Raw genomic sequence first — 23,654 nt, 5'->3', positions numbered from 1 at the left:
AACAAAAAAAAAATTAGATTTTATGTCTGTTATGTCCTGTATTTTTGTTTTCCTTTTTTGACATTCCTAAGTGTCCATTTGGTACTGGACTTTGGGTTCTAGCAACCTCCTACAATTTTTAAAAGTTCCTGGGGATCTGAAAATTATTTTTTTTGTCAAGTACAAGCTTAAAACATTTTTAAAAAACTTCAATATGCAAAACAGCCACTCATAAGCAAAACAAAAAAAGCAATAGTGCAATAAATATTTATTTGTGTGAAGTTTCAACTAATTTTGGCACATACATATATTATCTTATTTAGTATTTATATAAAACTTAAATCATCTAGATCTAGCCTATTTGAAATCTCAGAAGTTGCCAGCATGTAAAGTTGGTATTTTTTTCCCCCTATTGATATGGAATTTCTATTTGAAAAGAAAGTAATAGAACAGAATATTATCAAGAGAGTGATATGTCATATTTTAGCAAGTGTAGTTGACATATATACATGGATATATATATATATATATATATATATATATATATATATATATATATATATATATATATCAAGGAAAGGTTAGTAAGAGAAGATTATTGTAAAAGGTAAATATATATATCTAAACCTTGTCAGGAGCTAAAGGAATATAACTGCCTTAGACAAAAGAATGAGAAAGAAACCTGCCCTATCAGATAGCCCTAATACAGGTGCATACACATGCATGAACTGTGGCAAACTGTGCCGAGCAAGTGTAAACATAAAAAAAAAAGAGTTTAAACCCTGACCTTTTTTTTTCCTTATGGCACCAATATGTCATAGGAATCAATTTACATGCACTCTACTCTCCTTCAGTATAGTCTCATTCCAATGACAGAGTTTCATAGCTTGTAATATCAAAGTAGCTTTAAAATATGTTACAATATACTGGAATTAGGATTCATAATGAATCATTTGAACATAAGTATGCAAGAAATTTAGTACAGGTTCTAGAAGCAATTCAATCTGGAGGTACCCTTAAGAAGGGGTCGTTCAAAGAAAAGCTGGCTGGACAATATAAAAGATTGGACCGACCTCTCTTGATAACCTACCAAGAACAGCTGCTGACTGGGAAAAATGGATTTGTTAACTCAAACTGTCACAGCACGCCTAAGACAAAGTCAAGGGACAGGTGATGATGATGATGAGGCCTATTAACTGTAATTAAATTAAATTATATTTTTCTCCTACTATGCAGTAGGTCCCTTATCTAGATAAATTATGCCACTTATTGCTTTAAGTCAAGTCAAATTTACTCATGCTAGGATAAAAAAAAAAAAATCTTTAAACACCACAAAATAACATGGACATGGTTACAAATCAACTTTAAAATACTATAAATATTAAATAAGTTGAATGTCTACAAGTGCTAAGACACCATCTTTTATTATCAGAAAACAATGCTGACAATGATATTAAGGCCAACATTTGCAAATGATGTATCTTGTGATCAAATAAAGAAACTACTTAAAAACAAATATATGTTTCTGGACTATATAAGATAAGACTAAGAGACTCCAAAGCACTAAGAAATATAATAATGTTTTTGCAAACACAAAAAAAAAAAAAAAACATTTCAAGAAAAGGTAACAGACTAATTAAGTTCAACATTAAAGTTGGGATGAAATGATTGAAAATGCTTTACATAAATAATATTAATGAAAATGAAATCTATGGATGGTCTTATTTACAGCGAGGTGGATTTCAAATCAAAGCAATATTTATTTACATTCATCTTATGCTTGCATCTAAATAGTCATAGTAAAAGTTATAGGCCTTTTTCATAAAGGCAGCCACTGACTCCAGATGATCAGTCATTCTTCGTGTGACCTCATTGTAGGTACTTTGAAGGACTTTAACTCCGTACTCGTAAGTTATTTTAATATTTTTATAAGCAATCCTGAGCCTGTCATTGTAGTCGGTCATCCAGTCAGAAGCTGGCACATACACCACTTCAGAGAATCCACGGGCGCAATGGTTCCATAATTTGACCAACTGCTCTAATGTTTTCCTTAAAATCTCACGAGCTTTTTTGTTGGCTTCTTCTGCAGTTTCATTGCTCACTACAAGTAGATCCTGAATCACTTTGTAGACGGTCAGTTTGACTTGGATTGGGTACGATTCATTTCTTTCTAGATGATGGTCACCACCATTAGAATGATTCCTGTGAACTGTTAAAGAGTTGGGTCCATTCAAGCCTGTGTCCATACTGGTTTTTACTACTCTGTACAGTGGTATGCTACCATTGGGATAAGGTTGACCAGTGACATAATACTGCTGTCTAATACTTTCTTTTTCTTCTTTTTGGAACTGTATAGTTTCATTTAAAAGAACTGCGTGGACAATCTGTGTGCCTTTAGGACCTTTGATGGGAATGCGGACAACCGGAGCAGTAACGCGTGGGTCAAGCAGAATCAACACTCCTCCAGGACCTTGATAGACTGAGGGAGCTTTGGTGGTAGATGAAGGAGGTATGGGCCACTTTGTAATTATGGATGGACTTATACTTGGTGTTGTAGATCTGCGTGGCAGTGATGTCCAGGGAAACGTTGTCTTTTCTTTCTCTTCAACTACAGTTCTTTTAGCGCCCAAGTTTATATCTATTGTATGAGATGTTTGTGTCTCTCCTTCCGCTGTACTTTGTTTACTTTGCGGTGAAATAGTGCTATACAACCAAGACATGGCTGATTGTAGTGTGGTGCTGACTAGATTCTCATCTGTGTCTTGTTCAGCTGGTCTAGTTTTAATGGTAGCCTCCTCGGCTTCACGGGTGTAAGCATGGATGAGGAAGTCTTTTGTTGTTTCTTGTTGAGTGGAGCCTACTGTTGAATGATCTTTAGCTTCTTGGATGGAAATCGGTTCCTGCTTGTCAGTAACTGCAACAGGTCCACGAGAAGGAAATGGTGTGGTGTCCAGAGACAATATATTCACTTCATTTGTTTCAAGATGTATTTGGGGCATCTGGTCCTCTTGTGTGGTAGATTCCTTAATTAAAGCATCTTTGGTTGTTGAGCTTGTAAATAATGATTGACTGGTTAAATCATCTTCTTTCTGTTCATGTAGGATCACACTTGATTTGTCTGTTACAATGAAGTCAAGTGTGGAGTTTACTTCCACCTGTGGTCTAATGGTGACACTCTCTGCCTGAAGTGTATGTAACTGGAGCTTTCCATCAATCTCTGAACTGATCAATTCACTGGTGGTAGATATTTGAACATCAAGGGTGTCAGTGACACTGGAAGAAACTGAAGTGGTGCCATGATGTTTACTAATTTCCTCTGTAGGCTTTAATGTTTCCTCCTCAGACTGTATGGTATAAAGTTGTATGGCACTGTCTGTTGTGGCTGACTCTGACTTGCTAGCCAAATGTGTTGATACATCGAGACCTGTAGCAATAGCAGGAGTTTGTGGTTGTGTTGTGGTCTCCACGTCCCTGATGGTTGCTGATTCTACTTTATGAGTTTCAATTTTAATATCAACATCCGACTGCGACTCTGTTACTGCAGGTTTTAATGTGACTATTTCAGCTATCAGTGTATCGAGCCGAATCTCGGGAACTGTCTCAGTAGTTCCAGCTGTACTTTTGTCCATGTCTGAACTGAATGAAGACAGCAGACTGTCAATAACAGTGGATGGTGGGAAAACATCTTTTAAGTGGATTCCATTAGTTGTTGTTAACAAAGGAATCTCAGTAAATTGCGAGGTTTGGCTCAGCTCATCAGAAGTATGGTCTATGGTGGACACCTCAACACTTAGTGGACTAGACATTTTTGAGGGAGCATCACTTTCGTTCATTATTGTTGAGCTTGTCAATTCTGATACAGTAGAATTTTCTTTGTCATCCAGTGGCTTGGATGTTGTTACTATCATTTGATCTGTAGTAGGTTTTCTAGAGATACACAGTTTCTTTTTAGCCATTTCAAGCATTTTCAATCCACCTGAAAGTATGGAACCCATTAGATCAGTGCCTTTATCAATTTCTTCATCTATAGGCTCATCTTCTTCATCATCGCATAAGGGTAAGAATTCATCTGATTCTGAGGTTGATGTAGAGGATAGGGTTTCTTTTGTTTTTGTTGTAGAAACAACTGGCGATGTTTGTGACACAGAAACAGTTGACACAATTTTTTTGGTTGTACTTGGATCTAAAGAAGTTGTTTTGGTTGTTGTCCGTGGATCTTTAAAAGAAACAGTTTTTTGAGTTGTTGTCCATGTTGGTGCAGAATCTGTTTTTATAGTTTCTTCACTTTGAGTAGAATCAATTGTAGCTGTAGTTAAATCTGTTTGTGCAGCATCTGTGGTTATAGTTTCTTCACTTTGAGTGGAGTCATCTGTAGCTTTAGTTAAGTCTGTTTGTGCAACATCTGTGGTTATAGTTTCTTCACTTTGAGTGGGGTCATCTTTAGCTTTAGTTGAGTCTGTTTGTGCAGCATCTGTGGTTATAGTTTCTTCACTTTGAGTGGAGTCATCTGTAGCTTTAGTTAAGTCTGTTTGTGCAACATCTGTGGTTATAGTTTCTTCACTTTGAGTGGAGTCATCTGTAGCTTTAGTTAAGTCTGTTTGTGCAACATCTGTGGTTATAGTTTCTTCACTTTGAGTGGGGTCATCTGTAGCTTTAGTTATGTCTGTTTGTGCAACATCTGTGGTTATAGTTTCTTCACTTTGAGTGGAGTCATCTGTAGCTTTAGTTAAGTCTGTTTGTGCAACATCTGTGGTTATAGTTTCTTCACTTTGAGTGGAGTCATCTGTAGCTTTAGTTAAGTCTGTTTGTGCAACATCTGTGGTTATAGTTTCTTCACTTTGAGTGGAGTCATCTGTAGCTTTAGTTAAGTCTGTTTGTGCAGCATCTGTGGTTATAGTTTCTTCACTTTGAGTGGAGTCATCTTTAGCTTTAGTTGAGTCTGTTTGTGCAGCATCTGTGGTTATAGTTTCTTCACTTTGAGTGGAGTCATCTGTAGCTTTAGTTAAGTCTGTTTGTGCAGCATCTGTGGTTATAGTTTCTTCACTTTGAGTGGAGTCATCTGTAGCTATAGTTAAATCTGTTTGTGCAGCATCTGTGGTTATAGTTTCTTCACTTTGAGTGGAGTCATCTGTAGATGTAGTTAAATCTGTAGATGCAGCATCTGTGGTTAAGGTATCTTCACTTAGAGTGGAGTCATCTGTAGCGATAGTTAAATCTGTTTGTACAGCATCTGTGGTTACAGTTTCTTCACTTTGAGTGGAGTCATCTGAAGCTGTAGTTAAATGTGTTGGTGCAGCATCTGTGGTTATAGTTTCTTCACTTTGAGTGGAGTCATCTGTAGCTATAGTTAGCTCTGTGGTTATAGTTTCTTCACTTTGAGTGGAGTCATCTGTAGCTATAGTTATATCTGTTTGTGCAGCATCTGTGGTTATAGTTTCTTCACTTTTAGTGGAGTCATCTGTAGCTATAGTTATATCTGTTTTTGCAGCATCTGTGGTTATAGTTTCTTCACTTTGAGTAGAGTCATCTGTAGCTATAGTTATATCTGTTTGTGCAGCATCTGTGGTTATAGTTTCTTCAATTTGAGTGGAGTCATCTGTAGCTGTAGTTAAATCTGTCTGTGCAGCATCTGTGGTAATAGTTTCTTCACTCTGAGGGAACTCATCTGTGATTCTTGTTAAATCTGAGGTTACAGTTTCTTCACTTTGAGTCAAGTCATCTGTAGTTTTAGCTAAATCTGTGGTTATAGTTTCTTCACTTTGAGTGGAGTCATCTGTAGCTGTAGTTAGACCTGTAGTTATAGTTTCTTCAATTTCAGTGGACTCATGTGTAGCTGTTGTTAAATCTGAGGTTATAGTTTCTTCTTTTTGAGTGGAGCCATCTGAAGCTGTTGTTAAATCTGTAGGTGCAGCATCTGTTTCTTCACTTTGAGTGGAGTCATCTGTAGCTGTAGTTAGACCTGTGGTTATAGTTTCTTCACTTTCAGTGGAGTCATCTGTAGCTGTAGTTAGACCTGAGGTTATAGTTTCTTCACTTTGAGTGGAGTCATCCGAAGCTGTTATTAAATCTGTAGGTGCAGCATCTGTGGTTATAGTTTCTTCACTTTGAGTGGAGTCATCTGTAACTGTAGCTAGCTCTGAGGTTATAGTTTCTTCACTTTGAGTGGAGTCATCTGTAGCTGTAGTTAAATCTGAAAGTACAGCATCTGTGGTTATAGTTTCTTCAATTTGAGTGGAGTAATCTGTAGATGTAGTTATATCTGTAGGTGCAGCATCTGTGGTTAAGGTATCTTCACTTTGAGTGGAGTCATCTGTAGCTATAGTTAGCTCTGAGGTTATAGTTTTTTCACTTTGAGTGGAGTCATCTGTAGCTGTAGTTAAATCTGTTGGTTCAGCATCCGTGGTAATAATTTCTTCACTTTGAGTGGATTCATCTGCAGCTGTAGTTAAATCAGTAGGTGCAGAATCTGTAGTTATAGTTTCTTCACTTTGAGTGGAGTCATCTGTAGCTTTAGTTAAGTCTGTTTGTGCAGCATCTGTGGTTATAGTTTCTTCACTTTGAGTGGAGTCATCTGTAGCTTTAGTTAAGTCTGTTTGTGCAGCATCTGTGGTTATAGTTTCTTCACTTTGAGTGGAGTCATCTGTAGCTTTAGTTAAGTCTGTTTGTGCAACATCTGTGGTTATAGTTTCTTCACTTTGAATGGAGTCATCTGTAGTTATAGTTAAATCTGTTTGTGCAGCATCTGTGGTTATAGTTTCTTCACTTTGAGTGGAGTCATCTGTAGCTTTAGTTAAGTCTGTTTGTGCAGCATCTGTGGTTAAGGTATCTTCACTTAGAGTGGAGTCATCTGTAGCTGTAGTTAAATCTGTAGGTGCAGCATCTGTGGTTACAGATTCTTCACTTTGGGTGGAGTCATCTGTAGCTGTAGTTAAATCTGTTTGTGCAACATCTGTGGTTATAGTTTCTTCACTTTGAGTGGAGACATCTGTAGCTATAGTTAGCTCTGTGGTTATAGTTTCTTCACTTTGAGTGGAGTCATCTGTAGCTTTAGTTAAGTCTGTTTGTGCAGCATCTGTGGTTATAGTTTCTTCACTTTGAGTGGAGTCATCTGTAACTTTAGTTAAGTCTGTTTGTGCAACATCTGTGGTTATAGTTTCTTCACTTTGAGTGGAGTCATCTGTAGCTGTAGTTAAATCTGTTGGTGCAGCATCTGTGGTTATAGTTTCTTCACTTTGAGTGGAGTCATCTGTAGCTGTAGTTAACTCTGAGGTTATAGTTTCTTCACTTTGAGTGGAGTCATCTGTAGCTTTAGTTAAATCTGTTTGTTCAGCATCTGTGGTTATAGTTTCTTCACTTTGAGTGGAGTCATCTTTAACTGTAGTTAAATCTGTAAGTACAGCATCTGTGGTTATAGTTTCTTCACTTTGAGTGGATTTATCTGTACCTGTTGTTAAATCTGTAGGTGCAGCATCTGTGGTTATAGTTTCTTCACTTAGAGTGGATTTATCTGTACCTGTTGTTAAATCTGTAGGTGCAGCATCTGTGGTTATAGTTTCTTCACTTAGAGTGGATTTATCTGTACCTGTTGTTAAATCTGTAGGTGCAGCATCTGTGGTTATAGTTTCTTCACTTTTAGACGAGTCATCTGTAGCTGTAGTTAAATCTGTTGGTGCAGCATCTGTGGTTATAGTTTCCTCACTTTGAGAGGAATCATCTGTAGCTGTAGTTAACTCTGAGGTTATAGTTTCTTCACTTTGAGTGGAGTCATCTGTAGCTGTAGTTAAATCTGTTGGTGCAGCATCTGTGGTTATAGTTTCTTCACTTTTAGTGGAGTCATCTGTAGCTGTAGTTAACTCTGAGGTTATAGTTTCTTCACTTTGAGTGGAGTCATCTGTAGCTGTAGTTAAATCTGTTGGTGCAGCATCTGTGGTTATAGTTTCTTCACTTTTAGTGGAGTCATCTGTAGCTGTAGTTAAATCTGTAAGTACAGCATCTGTGGTTATAGTCTCTTCACTTTGAGTGGAGTCATCTGTAGCTTTAGTTAAGTCTGTTTGTGCAGCATCTATGGTTATAGTTTCTTCACTTTGAGTGGATTCATCTGTATCTGTTGTTAAATCTGTAGGTGCAGCATCTGTGGTTATAGTTTCTTTACTTTGAGTGGAGTCATCTGAAGCTGTAGTAAGCTCTGAGGTTATAGTTTCTTCACTTTGAGTGGAGTCATCTGTAGCTGTAGTTAAATCTGTTGGTGCAGCATCTGTGGTTATAGTTTCTTCACTTTGAGTGGAGTCATCTGTAGATGTAGTTAACTGTGAGGTTATAGTTTCTTCACTTTGAGTGGAGTCATCTGTAGCTGTAGTTAAATCTGTTGGTGCAGCATCTGTGGTTATAGTTTCTTCACTTTGAGTGGAGTCATCTGTAGCTGTAGTAAGCTCTGAGGTTATAGTTTCTTCACTTTGAGTGGAGTCATCTGTATCTGTTGTTAAATCTGTAGGTGCAGCATCTGTGGTTATAGTTTCTTTACTTTGAGTGGAGTCATCTGAAGCTGTAGTAAGCTCTGAGGTTATAGTTTCTTCACTTTGAGTGGAGTCATCTGTAGCTGTAGTTAAATCTGTTGGTGCAGCATCTGTGGTTATAGTTTCTTCACTTTGAGTGGAGTCATCTGTAGATGTAGTTAACTCTGAGGTTATAGTTTCTTCACTTTGAGTGGAGTCATCTGTAGCTGTAGTTAAATCTGTTGGTGCAGCATCTGTGGTTATAGTTTCTTCACTTTGTGTGGAGTTTTCTGTAGCTGTAGTTAAATCTGTTGGTGCAGCATCTGTGGTTATAGTTTCTTCACTTTGAGTGGAGTCATCTGTAGATGTAGTTAACTCTGAGGTTATAGTTTCTTCACTTTGAGTGGAGTCATCTGTAGCTGTAGTTAAATCTGTTGGTGCAGCATCTGTGGTTATAGTTTCTTCACTTTGTGTGGAGTCATCTGTAACTGTAGTTAAATCTGTAAGTGTGGCATCTGTGGTTGTAGTTTCTTCACTTTTAGTAGAGTCATCTGTAGCTGTAGTTAACTCTGAGGTTATAGTTTCTTCACTTTGTGTGGAGTCATCTGTAGCTGTAGTTAAATCTGTAAGTGTAGCATCTGTGGTTATAGTTTCTTCACTTTGAGTGGAGTCATCTGTAGCTGTAGTTAAATCTGTAAGTGTAGCATCTGTGGTTATAGTTTCTTCACTTTGTGTGGAGTCATCTGTAACTGTAGTTAAATCTGTAAGTGTAGCATCTGTGGTTATAGTTTCTTCACTTTGAGTGGAGTCATCTGTAGCTATAGTTATATCTGTTTGTGCAGCATCTGTGGTTATAGTTTCTTCACTTTGAGTGGAGTCATCTGTAGCTGTAGTTAACTCTATGGTTATAGTTTCTTCACTTTGAGTAGAGTCATCTGTAGCTGTAGTTAAATCTGTCTGTGCAGCATCTGTGGTTATAGTTTCTTCACTTTGTGTGGAGTCATCTGTAACTGTAGTTAAATCTGTAAGTGTAGCATCTGTGGTTATAGTTTCTTCACTTTGAGTGGAGTCATCTGTAGCTATAGTTATATCTGTTTGTGCAGCATCTGTGGTTATAGTTTCTTCACTTTGAGTAGAGTCATCTGTAGCTGTAGTTAAATCTGTTTGTTCAGCATCTGTGGTTATAGTTTCTTCACTTTGAGTGGAGTCATCTGTAGCTGTAGTTGTATGTGTGGTTTTGGTTTCTTCACTTTGAGTGGAGTGATCTGAAGCTGTAGTTAGCTCTGAGGTTATAGTTTCTTCACTTTGAGTGGAGTGATCTGAAGCTGTAGTTAGCTCTGAGGTTATAGTTTCTTCACTTTGAGTGGTGTCATCTGTAGCTGTAGTTGAGTGTGTGGTTATAGTTTCTTTACTTTGAGTGGAGTTATCTGTAGTTATATCAGTTGTCACTGTTCTAGTTTCTAAGAACAATAAAAAGAAAAAAAAAATTGCTTCTTCATGAATTCATTTGAGGTACCATTATCACATGAATCAAATTTACATGATTTCTTCATAATCATTTTTTTTTATATTTTAAATTATTCCATAATATCATATATTTTTAGAATGATATTCTGATATTGTATAACTGCATGCGTTTTCCATGCATCAAATCTGAATTAGTTATAATTACAAAATTTAATAGGCTATAACGTAGATTATAAAGAAAATATATAATGTAATGCTTATGAATATTTTACCTATCTTTGTGAAACTCTTTGGACTTGTTGATATATGGTAGATATCAAACTCTAAATACTTGCCTGTGGTACTATCTAAAGCTTGTGTAGTTTCATGAATCGTCTCTGTGGACTGTAGATAGCATTTGAAATTATAATATAATCACATTTATATATATATATGTTGCTGTTACTTAAATGGTTTGACATTTCATTGTTTTGTATTTGTAATATTTACAAAGAACATCATAAAAAATAAACCTACCCAAGACCAAGACCTGTTTTATTTTATTAGAAATATGAATAATTAGATTTTCAAGACAAAATTTGGACAAAATAAGTCAAAGAATGGAATCAATTTATTTTCTCTTTTATGGTTCCTTGCACACACAAACATTTGTATTTTTTTTTTCTAATAAACTTTAACTCTTTTTCTCTGTAATTATATTTCCACGTTTCGACTGAATTCTTCAATTTGCTTATTACTATTTCACATCCCTGTTATCATTAAGATTCAATAACTTCTCGTTTGTTATCAGAAAATGTTTTATTTGGTATAGAATTAAAGTGGAATGCATGCTCTTTTTACGTAACAGAAAGTAAAAATTATAAAATTAAACATTTATTTAATTTAATGAGGTCTAATCAACAATATCGTCAATTTAGAGAGAAAGAATTAAAACATTAGAACTTAATGATTGTAGATTTGATTAATTAAAATATTACTGTTGATTTCTTCTTCTTCTAGACAGCTTTTTACTGCTGAGCTGTAGCCAAGTAAAAAAAATAGTGTGCTGTTCTCTTCAGTTGTTCAGCAGTGCTAAACAAAGAGTTGGTTATGTTGGGCTGTAGTGGGTCTGCATAATGTGAATTAAAATGGGGGCATTCAAAGAGAATATCATTCACAGTTTCATAAAGGTGGGCACAGTGTCTACAGAGGGTAAGGTGTGTGGTATTTATTCTATTAATTGAAATCATTTCCAAGAGCATTTAAGGCAATCTCTGTAACTTATAAGCAGTTTAAAAAAAAAAATGGAAAGATTTTTATTGACTTAATTATATAAATAAAACAGTACACCATAAGTAGCCATGCCCCTATTTTAAGCATATTGAAGAATTTCCATTTCACCTATTTTAAGCATATTGAAGAATTTCCATTTCACCTATTTTAAGCATATTGAAGAATTTCAAAGCACATAATAACAGCATGTATAACATTAATGTTTTTAACATGTTTTTTAAATGGTTTTTAATTACCCTGAACCACAGAAAATTTCATTTCGCACAAATCAAAATGTGGAATAATTTCAACTACTTTATTTGAAAGTTACTAATTTTCTTCCACTTTTGTCCAATTTTTGTTCAAAAATGGTTTATTCAAAGCCAGTTATGACCGGTTCTGGATAATTCAAATAAAATATCAAAATTTGTCCATGCCCTGTATGCCCTTTTCACCCACGGATAGAAGCCAACAGGTTGATAGATTGTGTGGGAGCCTGGCAAATCTGGTATACTATAAGGTTTGTTACATCTCGTAAAAGTGTTAATGGCCTTTCCTGTATGAGTATGCCTAGTAAGGGACACTACTCCAAATCTCTTCTCTATCCCACACAACAGACAGTATACACTGTGTTGTAATAATAAGAGTCACTTGCTATATCAATTTCTTTAATTAAAATTTTTTTTTTGGAGAAAATACAATTGAAAGAAAAAAAAACAATGAAAAATAAAACATTTCTCTAGAAAACAGATAAATATGTTACTTTGGCAAACCCTTGGTCAAACAAAAAAAGAAATAGCCTAACATTTGATTAGTTTTTTTGTTTTGTTTTGTATTTTTTTAAAAGGGAAGTAAGTTTGTAGCTTGTAGTTTGGATGGCTGTCGTGTGGTATGCACACTGAACTGTTGTTTAGTCGTCTCGATGGTCCCAGGTTCATACCATGCCCGCTGCCATGTTTGCCGTCCTGCGAGAAGTTTGGATTATGAAGCAGATTATCTTCAACTCTGAAGGAACATTTTGAAATGTAAAACGTTTTACAAACATTAGCTTTTTTTGTTAAATAAGTAACTTTGTAGAATTTCATTATTTTTCAATAATCTCCCTTGTTGAAGTGTTAGGCACATTGAATTATAGGGATTCTGCAGTTATGTTATGTGTACACAATATGCATACTTTACTTAACACAAATATATGATATCAAATTTTAAGAAATATTAATACTTCTTTCTATAGTAATAAACAATACGGACAGTGATGAACACATTGACAAACGCAACAGCAATTTTTTTTAGTTAAATGTTAAGAAATATTTTTTAATTTTATAATTATTTTTTTTATTATATTTTCTATAAATAACTTCAGTGTTTAAACATTCACATTTTTAATTGATGTTGTCTTAAAATCATTTAGAATTTTTTCTTTCATGTTTTTTTTTTTTTTTCAAATAAAATGTCATGATAAAAAAATATAAGAATATGGGATTGTGAGGCTGAGGGGCATTGACCTCTTGGCACCTTTAAAGATGGCTCAGTTTGCATTGAGTCATGTTTGCTAAGCACCCTCCACATGTCCACACAAGAGATTTGACCAGAAAACACCCAGCATGAAAGATATGTTATACTAAAGCAAATAAAACAATATATGTATCATTTAAAATTAACTAGCTGCACAGGTAAGGTCACCATGCATTACCCCTACAGGTCATGTGACTGATGTCTGCCTGCTTCTAGAATCTGCGTCAGGGCCAGCCTTAGGCATAGGCAAGCTAGGCAGCTGCCAAGGGCCTTGCCTCTGATTGGTGAGTGCCTCACACAGGACTCAAGTAAAAAAATTTTAAGGAAAAAAAAAAGCAAAACTTGTGCCCAATAAAATGTTGGGAGTACGGTACACTAGGGTTTAAAAAAAAATTGCCTAATTGTTTTTGCTGTTTATTTCTTTTTTTTTTCTTTTTCAATTTAGGGCAACCAAATTCACATCATCTAAGGCTGGCCCTGTCTGCGCATGTAAACAAGATGTCAAGTAGATTGTTGAGTTTCACATTATCATTTTAAATGGAAAAGCTACAGTAGCTATATGATTCTGTCATATTCTAGAAGCATGTTCAAACATTATATAAGCCAGAGAGAGAGTGAGCATGCAAGTCAGTCTTTGCAGCTGTCTACAGTGTTAGACAATAGAAGAGAGATGTGTACAATTCACTGCAGTTAAGTAGAGTAGAGTGCACTAGAGTCAGTAGAGTTGATAGTCTGCAGAGTTGAGTACAGTTGAATAAAGCAAAATATAGCTCAATACAGTTGAGAAGAGTGAAGAGCAGAGAAGTCCATTGAAGGGCCCATACTGTAAAGTCTTCTACTCTTCTACTGTAGAGTGTGACAAATCTCTAGATTTTTAATTAATAGTAAATAAAGTTGGAAACTATAATTTGGAATAGTCAAGATCTTTGCATGATTTTATTTGTGTTTCAAACAGTACATTAAGCCAGATCAAGAGAAATACGTAATAATCTATAAAATATAATATATAAATCTGACTTACCTTTGGTAGAATATCCTCACAGTTTTTACCTGATAAAAATAATAGTACAGGGAAGAAATCTAGCAAAGTGACAACTGGACACTATGTTAAGACTTAACCCAAAAAAATTTACATTAATAAAAAACTTTACTGAGACAAATATGGTGCATTAAAACTTAAGTAGACTTGACTCTGGGTGGCTGAGTAGTAAAGTACTTGGCTTCATAACCTAAGAGTTTCAGGTTTGAATCACAGTGAAGACTTGCATTTTGAACTTCTGGATTAGTATGACCCTATATCCCCCCAACTCTAATTGGTACATGACATAAGTTTGGAAACTAAAGCTGATAGGTGATTGTGCTGGACACATGACACTGTTGTTAGTTTGGCAGCCTTAGAAACAGATGACCTTTATTTACGTTATCTTCCCTATAGACCTGAAGGTTCTGAAAGGAGTAATTTACTTTACTAGACTTGACACTGCACAATATAAACATCATGATTCAGATTGAATTTAAGGATTACTGGTTTCACCATATCTAGATCTTCAATGATATTGTACAAATTTAAAAGATACCCCTTTCAGACCTTGCAATCTGTGGCTGATGGTTAATGAGGGTGTCATGTGGCCAGTATAACCACAAACTGCCATTACCTTCCTAACATATGTCTGGTACCCATTAGAGTTGGGTGAACTAAGGAGAATCCTAAATTTTTAAAAGTTCTAAATTCCAGACTGGAAAGGGATTCAACCAACCCATTGTTTCAGAAGCCAAGTGCAAGACTCATTGTTTCAGAAGCCAAGTGCAAGACCCATTGTTTCAGAAGTCAAGTGCAAGACCCATTGTTTCAGAAGCCAAGTGCAAGACCCATTGTTTCAGAAGCCAAGTGCAAGACCCATTGTTTCAGAAGCCAAGTGCAAGACCCATTGTTTCAGAAGCCAAGTGCAAGACCCATTGTTTCAGAAGCCAAGTGCAAGACCCATTGTTTCAGAAGCCAAGTGCAAGACCCATTGTTTCAGAAGCCAAGTGCAAGACCCATTGTTTCAGAAGCCAAGTGCAAGACCCATTGTTTCAGAAGCCAAGTGCAAGACCCATTGTTTCAGTAGCCAAGTGCAAGACCCATTGTTTCAGAAGCCAAGTGCAAGACCCATTGTTTCAGAAGCCAAGTGCAAGACCCATTGTTTCAGAAGCCAAGTGCAAGACCCATTGTTTCAGAAGCCAAGTGCAAGACCCATTGTTTCAGAAGCCAAGTGCAAGACCCATTGTTTCAGAAGCCAAGTGCAAGACCCATTGTTTCAGAAGCCAAGTGCAAGACCCATTGTTTCAGAAGCCAAGTGCAAGACCCATTGTTTCAGTAGCCAAGTGCAAGACCCATTGTTTCAGAAGCCAAGTGCAAGACCCATTGTTTCAGAAGCCAAGTGCAAGACCCATTGTTTCAGAAGCCAAGTGCAAGACCCATTGTTTCAGAAGCCAAGTCCAAGACCCATTGTTTCAGAAACGAAATGCTTCATAATTTTAACACTTGCCCCATTGACTATTTGCCATTTAATTTATACACATATATTACTTGAAGTTATTTTTACTTTTTTATATTTTACTTCAGTATTTTATAGAACAGCAATATTTTAATGTCCAATTAATAACAATTGTCTTAAAAGTTTACAAGCTGCTTTAAAATTAAAGTTAAATGGCATAAGGCCATTGAAAAAAAAAAGAAGCTACCTTCAAATCCAGTCTGACAGACGCATGAAAATTTATTGTTGATAACTTCACATGTTCCTAAAGAAAAACATAATTTTAAAAATATATTAGACAGAGAAAAGTTACATTTTTTTTTTCATAAAGGCACATTGTGAAAAGAAGCTAAAGCTCTATCAGAAGTATTACAACTTTTCAAACACTCATCTCTCTTGTTTTAAAGCTGTAAAAACATTATATGATCATGATCATCATGATTACACATATGAGAAATGAAATTTAAAATTAATTATTTCAAATGATACAAAAATAAAAAATTTCTCTTGCATACTCGAAGTCCAAATTTGTTTGACATGTTTCATATGTTCTTTCAGATTTGAACATTATTACATCTTACCCCAACCTCCCAAAGGATGGCAGTGGGAAGGATTCAAATCTGGGCCCATCAAATGACTTACCCGAGTGCATACCATATGACCATGCAGTTATCTTTATTTAATTATTTGCAGCAAGTCTGTTATCTAAAGTTAACTTTAATGTTTTATCATCAACTCAAATTCTAGACAAAACCTCTTACCACCATTTTTACAATCACACAGATTCTCTTCACAATTTTTCCCTGTGTAGCCTTGAGGACAATAGCACAAATAATCACTTTGTAAAGGTGAACAAGTTCCATTATTTTTACAAGGAAATTTTTGGCAGGGATCAGAGGGACTAGATGGAACAACTTCACAACTGGCTCCTAAATAAATAAAGTATAATTACATAATAATACATCATATCAATATTCTAGAAATATCAACTCTTTTTTTTTAAGTATTGGAAGAAGTAAGAGAGAGAGAGAACAAGAATATAGAATGACAATCGACAGAGAAAAAAAACAAGTCAGTTTGGTTTCAGTAGTAGGTAATGATGATGTCCTTCTTACACATCACAAAGTGATTCCAAATTTTAATCACCATTAATTAAAAAAAAAAAAAAACATGTCATTAAAACCTTATATGCACTTCACAATGAATCATCCTCCTCCTTGTCAGCGCCCTTTTTCTATAATCCTTCAAGAAAATAAGTTTAACCCATTCATCCTTCTTATCTTATGTTATGGCATGATTAGGATTAATTATTTGTTTTGGAAATAGGGGAAGTTTTGACTTTACAAAACTAGGTTTTAGGCCGAGTGAAATATCAGCCGATCTAAACAGACTACTTCCAGGATGCCTTAGAGATAAGAAGCTTGTTATGAACGCAGAGAGTTATCTGACATTCGACGGTTTCCTTCACTGCTTTTAAACTTCTTGTTCAGTACCAGCGTCAACTAGCTTACATTGATTGTTCAGCCTTTCCCAGGTGTTATTTGATTTTGTTGAGTGTTACCTCTATGGGTTCATCTGCATTAGAAACAGCGGAGTCACCTAACATTTTTAACATTTAGTCCTACGAGTATCCATGTATCAATCTAGTGTCTGTTAAGTCGTTGGTTTTCCTGGCTGATTTAGGCAATTCAATCCATGCTCTACTGACAATAGGAGCAAAAAGAGAACTGTAATAATTCATCCTAGCTTATGGAATAAGAAATGTTCCCTTATCTTAGTGTCTGAGTATTTCATTATGCTGTGTTTTTGTATTTTTTGGTTATCTAAATTCCAAGTAATCCATGCATTGGGTTTTATATTTTCACTCTCGATACACAGTCCAAAAGTCTCAACCCTTGCCAGAAATCACATTTTACAAATACTAGTTAGTTGGCTTTATGAAAAGATTTAACAATTAATATATTTTCATACCTTGAATATTTGGAGGGCAGATACATTTATAGCTGTCATTTTCTGGAACACAGGTTCCACTATTCTGACAAGGTCTACTCTGGCATGCATCCATGGCAACATCACAGTTAAAACCTGTCAACATAATTATGTGAAGACAAAACTTACATTTGCTCAAAATAAAGTAGTAAATGTGGTTAAATTTATATTTATAGGTTTTGATAAAATTGTTAATATTCTGTTATTTGTAAAGTTAATACACCTGGTTCCTAATTAATATAAGGAATGTAGTACAGACAGGACACAGACATGTACTTAATATCAGACATATAGTATTGACAGGACACAGACATGTAATTAATATCAGACATATAGTATTGACATGACACAGACATGTAATTAATATCATACATGTAGTAGTGACAGGGCACAGACATGTAATTAACATCAGTCATATAGTATTGACAGGACACAGACATGTAATTAATATCAGACATGTAGTATTGACAGGGCACAGACATGTAATTAATATCAGACCTGTAGCATTGACAGGGCACAAACACCTATAAGTCCCAGGCAAAGTTTGACAAGTTCCACCATTTTTACATGGGCTACTTCCACACTGATCTTTCTGATTCTCACACCTGGAGCCTACAAGTTAATCCAAATACATAACTTTAAGATGTTGACATTGTGTTTATGTGCATGTGTTTGTTGTTAGTGTGCAGAGTTATTCCCCTTGGTAAGAAAAAAAGCTCATATAGGAGGGATGTGTGTAACCAGTGTTATGACCATAAGAGTGCGATATTAAAGAGTCTGATGTCTCCAGCGGATAGTGTTTGCATTGCTTATTGAGTTCAATGTTCTATAGTGTATTATAAAGCTTATAAGTGTATCATTTTATTTAAGCTAACACAAGTCTCTTATAAAATATTTACCATTTACAAATAACTTGAAGTCATAAATATTTTCTATTTCAAATAAATATGCTTAACTACTATATCATAGTATCAGTTGTGAAAAAATGTAAAAGCAAGTAATTATTCTAATCACAAGATACAGGAAAAAAATGTTTCTAAAATAGTGATACATTAAATACACACAGTATTCATAATAAATCAGTATAAGTTGTACAAGTAAAGCTGAGATCAAAGATTATTGAGAGGTGCAGTATTTCATTGTGGCTATGCAGTCCTAGCTGTGATATACATATTTTGCCTCATCTAGAGCAGACAAAACTATGGTCTGCCCGGTGGTCATTTCAAGCTCAAGTAGTTTTTTGGTCTTGTGTGTATCCTGCAGTGTAAGAGATCTCTAGCTGTCTGGTTTGGAACCTGCCAGCTGATCTTTCACTTATCTATCTTATAAAATACAGATGTTATGCATGTTCCTAGGTCAATCTAGTCATACATGTTAATCAATGACTTAAACTCTGCCAGTCATTGGCTTTCCTGCCTGACTCAGGAAACCCATTCCATGCTCTAATAGAAAAAGCATTTGTACAAATCTGTCCTCGCATATGGAAGGAGGAGTGTGCCTTTATCTTTCTGAGTATTTGTATTTGAAGATACACTTAAAGCAAGATAGCACCTAAGCTGGTACAAGTTGAATAAAAACTGTTTTTTATAATAAAATGGAACAAAATAATCAATAAATTTTTTGTATGAACTTACCAAAGAAACCACCACGACAAAAACATCTAAACCTTTTACCAAGTTGCAAGCAAGCTCCATTATTTAGGCAAGGATTGCTGTCACACGCACTTATTCTACTTTCACAATTTTTGCCTGTCATTTTTATTAAAAATAGAGGAATAAGCCATTTGTAGTCTAATAAAAATTTAAGAGTACTTTATTAAATAGAGAAATAATATAATTAATTTTAATATTTTTAAAACTAACAAGAAAAACACACACAAAAAAAACTTTTTAAAAAACAAAAATATAAATAAAGTGTAATTGCATCAAATAGTTTGGATCAATCATGTAATTAATAATATGTATTATTAACCTAGACATATTAATCTGTGTGATAGAAATTTTTTAAACTTGTTGTTTTTGTTTAGCTTTCTCAATGTGCTATGATCCTATCACTTGTCTGGACCAGTTGTGAAAGGGGGAGGGAAGAAAGGGGGTAACTGAGTCTTTTTATTGTACCAAACAGTGCAGAATCTGTTCTTTCCCTAGTTATGTGATCCTTTTATTTAGACATCAATCAGTTAAGCTTTTTGTGTATGCCAATGTATGTTATGATACTTTAAGACTTGTTATTCCTCCTGTTTGTTTACTATATAATTAATTTTCTTTTTTGACCTATACAAATCATAATCTATCAAACATATTGACATGATATTTTAATTTACTTTTCGTGCATTCCATGAAATCTATGTTATTAGAAAAACCTAATGTGTTATAGATCTAGACATCTAGTTATAACTAGGCCTACTATATACTAGATCTAGATCAATTTGATCAGCAACAGTCATGTACTTTTTCAGGTGTTATGTATAAAAAGAAAAGGAAAAAATCAATTGATGCGGATAGTTGTTTTGAACAAGTTACAATCTTAACACTATACACTGATTAGCAGTTGAGGTTGTAAATCATAATGTTGAAACCATACATTGATTAGCAGTTGATGTTTCAAAACTTAAACAATTAAGAAGAAATACTATGTAGTGGATGTAACAATCAAATGTGAAATTTGATATGTAATTTTGGTTACAAATAGCAGGTAAAACAAAGGACATTACTTAAAGTCAAAGGTGGATAACTCCTGTGACTTAAATTTATTGATACAACAAAAGTATTTAATTCTTTACACTGCAGCAACAGATATCAATATTTCTGCAATGCATTCAACATCTATCCATCTTTAATATAATATTTTCTCTTTAATTACAAACAAACAGAATAAAGAACACTGAATGAGATTCTTGTTAAATCCAAATTAAAATGGACTTACCAGTGTATCCAGTTGGACAGTGACATTTGTAATCTCCAGGGAGATCCTCACAATTAGCATTATTGTAACAAGGATCTGAGTTGCACTGACCTATGTGTATGTCACACAGATCTCCTGAATAACCTTCGTTGCAGATACACTTGAATGCACTATTACTACTAACACAAAAGCCCTTGAAATGAAATATACAATATTTATTATATTTCTAAATTGACAATGATTTGAGGAAACAATTATAATTGAGTATGGTGTCTTCTGTGATTTAAGAGGAAAGCACTATTTATGTGTTTACACAGACCCAACCATGACCTAAATATCTGACTTAAACACAGCTATTATCTATTAAAATGTCCACTATTTGTCTCTCTCAGAAGCTAGTTGCTGCCTGATGTTTCCCTATAAGCATGTATGAGTAAGCTTATGTCTGAAAATGGCTAGGATATGTGGAGGGCATCCAAATCCCCCACAAAAAACTGTGACACATTATTCAACGACTTCGGTAAGTTCTACAAAGGCAAAGTAAAATGTGTGTTGCCTGCAGTTTTGCTGCATATGTCCTACAACAAACATCAAGTTAGTGTGTTTTCTTTTTGTACTAAAATCTCACTACTTCGCAGAAAACATTTTGCTTAACGTAGAGTTTGTAAGAGAACCAACAATCATCTTGGCAAATTTTATGTAAACTTTTTCCCCAATTCTGATAGCTGACTAGTGCTGTTGGTGCAATATAATTTATTAAAATTTTTCTACAGGGTGTCACAAACACTGTCATAGGCTTAACAAAATAGAGTTAGAGTAGGCTTTATCAATAATAAAGAAGATATTAAAATTAAAAAGTAGCTCGAAGTAGAAGAAGTACTTTGTACTGGTATGGATTTTTAGTTCTTTTCTAAAGCTATAAAAAGCACATAAGAAAATAGTAGAGGCATCCCATTCACTATTCAGTTCAGTAAATACTTATTTAATTACATTGAATCAATAAATTTGCAGAAACTACCATTTCTGTTAGGACAGTGCATCGTGTTAATGCTATTAAAGATGAAGTTATCATTTATGACAGTTCCAGTGTCTTCTTATTTAAGCTATATCTCATTCTGGTCAGACATGAGATTCATTATAAACAAATACTCATATTCAACCAGAATGACACCATGAGTAAATCACTAAACTTAAAAACAAGACAAGACAGAAAACTAAAAAGTAGAGTAGCAATAATACATAGAACACTGAACATTAGCTTGCAAATACAAAATATAATCTAATAAAATACTCAGGAAGACACAAAGATAAGGGTACATTTCTTATTCCTTTAAGTTGGGACACATTCATATTCACTGTCGTCATTATGACTTTAAAGATTTCAAGTTTCAAATTAATATGTGTGACAAGCTTTACATGTGGATTTGCATAACATAAAATTATCTTCTTTACAGAGGAACATCTAAGTGCACCAGTGTTCAAAACTTTTTCAAGCTTCCATTAATCAAGATACAGTACCAAGGACTGGAAAGAAGCTAATGTTGACCCTATATTTAAAAAAGGGATACAACTATTCTTGAAACTACAGACCAGTATCACTCACCAACAATGCATGTAAAATACTAGAATGCATAATGTGTAACAATGTAGCAAAGTCATAAACCACTTAGACAAACATGTCCCTACTCCATATCAACATAGCTTTAGGAAAATTAAGTCATGTGAAACTCAATTAATAGGTCTAATTGATGACTTTTCATTGGTGTGAGACAATAGACACCATTTTTTAGCATAAGGCTCATCAATATTTTAGAACAGATGACTTAAAAAAAATAAAATAGCAATGATACTATGTACTATAGCTTACAAGTACAAAGACACAATCTAATAAAATACTAGGACACAAAGATATTTCTTAGTCCATATGCTAGGACACATTTGTACAAGTGCTCCTTCTTCCCTAGTGCCATTAGATCATGCAACAGGTTGCATGAAAATCAGCCAGGAAAATCAATGATTTAGCAGAGTTTAAGTATCAGCACATTTGGATTAACATGGATACCTATAGGACAAGATTATCTTCTTCGGAAGGTCTAAAATTTACAAGATAATATAAAGATACATGAGTAGATGACATCCTAATATTCTATTTCCAAGATGTTTAAGTGAGATACCCTGCTGATTGATGGAACAACATGCCAATGTAAGCTTCAAGTTGTCTATGCACATTCAAATAAATGTAATAAAGTTATGAACTCACATGCTTACAGTAACTTTTAGGACAGTCAATAATTTGTGTCTCACACAATCTTCCAGTCCATGTTTCAGTACACTGACATGAATATCCTACTAATTCTTTGTGACATGTGGCTCCATTTTTACATGGAGCACTAGTGCATTCATTGATTTCAGCATCACAAAATTGACCTAGTCAAACAAAATAAATAGAAAAATTAAACAATTTAAATAGATAAATTAAACAATATAAATAGGTAAATACAGAGTTCATGTCACCAATAACAAAACACCCTGCTTAATGGTACTTGCCAAATAGGGAAATAGTGACCAAATTTGCATAAGGTTTGTGGTATAAGTTCTTAAACCAAATGAAATATGTTCCCCCAAAAAAATGCAATAACAGAAAGAAGATGAAAACAAGGGAAGAACTAATAGCCATGGAAACACGTAGGAAAGATGCTGAAAACATTGCTGGTAACTCATCTCTGTGGAGACAGCTTGTCACCCTATATATATGCCAAATGGGATGATTTAAGTTTAAGGCTATCATAAGTATTAATTTAGGCCTATTCAACAGGCTTAATGATAAATTATCATTATTCTTATAGTAAGATGGCGAAGTTGTGCAAGCCAGAAAATGGGTTCACAGTAACTCATTATTTAAAAACCCTATATATGATGTACTGATACATAATAAGTAAGAATTGTAATGCAGTAATGGTATAATCACAGTAACTCATTATTTAATAACCCTATATATGATGTACTGATACATAATAAGTAAGAATTGTAATGCAGTAATGGTATCATGGTTTAATTAGAGACTGATATCAAACCTGTTCTTCCAACAGGACAGAGACAGTGGTATCGTCCAATTTCACTAACACAAGTTGCACTAGAATGACAAGTATGATTTCTGCAATGATCTTCTTTCTCATTACAATCATCTCCTATCCATCCTGTTGAGAAAAAAGGTTAATATTTTTCTTAACAAGATTTATAATGATTGTTGATATGTTTGAAGATGTATAAAGGTTACAAGTCATTATTATTGTTTATTTATAGACACATTAAATGATAGTAGTCACAATGTAGTTTTTTTGGATGGCTGCCTGGTCGTGCGGTTTGCGCGCTGGACTGTCGTTTGGATTTATCGACGGTCGAGGGTTCAAACCCTGCCCGCTCCCATCCCCCGTCGTCCTGCGGGAGGTTTGGACTAGGAAGTAAACCATCTTCAACTCTGAAGGAACATCCGAATTATGTAAAACATTTTTACATTTTTGTAGTTTCGTATCTTTTCCAT

General features: G+C 34.6%; 1 protein-coding gene across 4 annotated transcripts in view; it reads right to left on the bottom strand.

The window, feature by feature from the left end:
• Nucleotides 1-232: 232 nt before the first annotated feature.
• The window catches only part of LOC106052933 (mucin-2-like), a 42,761-nt gene continuing 19,339 nt past the window's right edge, over nucleotides 233-23,654 (bottom strand). For 3 of the 4 annotated variants that reach the window (XM_056043729.1, XM_056043731.1, XM_056043732.1), the window contains 11 exons: nucleotides 23,188-23,310; nucleotides 22,374-22,540; nucleotides 20,135-20,306; nucleotides 18,844-18,957; nucleotides 17,708-17,821; nucleotides 17,192-17,305; nucleotides 15,982-16,149; nucleotides 15,429-15,485; nucleotides 13,726-13,754; nucleotides 10,211-10,322; nucleotides 233-9,931 (listed from right to left, as the gene is read on the bottom strand). In XM_056043729.1, the coding sequence (XP_055899704.1) occupies nucleotides 1,749-9,931; nucleotides 10,211-10,322; nucleotides 13,726-13,754; nucleotides 15,429-15,485; nucleotides 15,982-16,149; nucleotides 17,192-17,305; nucleotides 17,708-17,821; nucleotides 18,844-18,957; nucleotides 20,135-20,306; nucleotides 22,374-22,540; nucleotides 23,188-23,310 (9,353 nt within the window). In that variant the 3' untranslated portion in view covers nucleotides 233-1,748. The remainder of the gene's footprint in view (nucleotides 9,932-10,210; nucleotides 10,323-13,725; nucleotides 13,755-15,428; nucleotides 15,486-15,981; nucleotides 16,150-17,191; nucleotides 17,306-17,707; nucleotides 17,822-18,843; nucleotides 18,958-20,134; nucleotides 20,307-22,373; nucleotides 22,541-23,187; nucleotides 23,311-23,654) is intronic. The other variant, XM_056043730.1, reaches the window with a different exon arrangement.

This window comes from Biomphalaria glabrata, chromosome 10 (genome assembly GCF_947242115.1).
Source record: "Biomphalaria glabrata chromosome 10, xgBioGlab47.1, whole genome shotgun sequence".
NCBI classification, from domain to species: Eukaryota; Metazoa; Mollusca; class Gastropoda; family Planorbidae; genus Biomphalaria; species Biomphalaria glabrata.
This window is presented reverse-complemented; position numbering and strand designations above follow the sequence as displayed.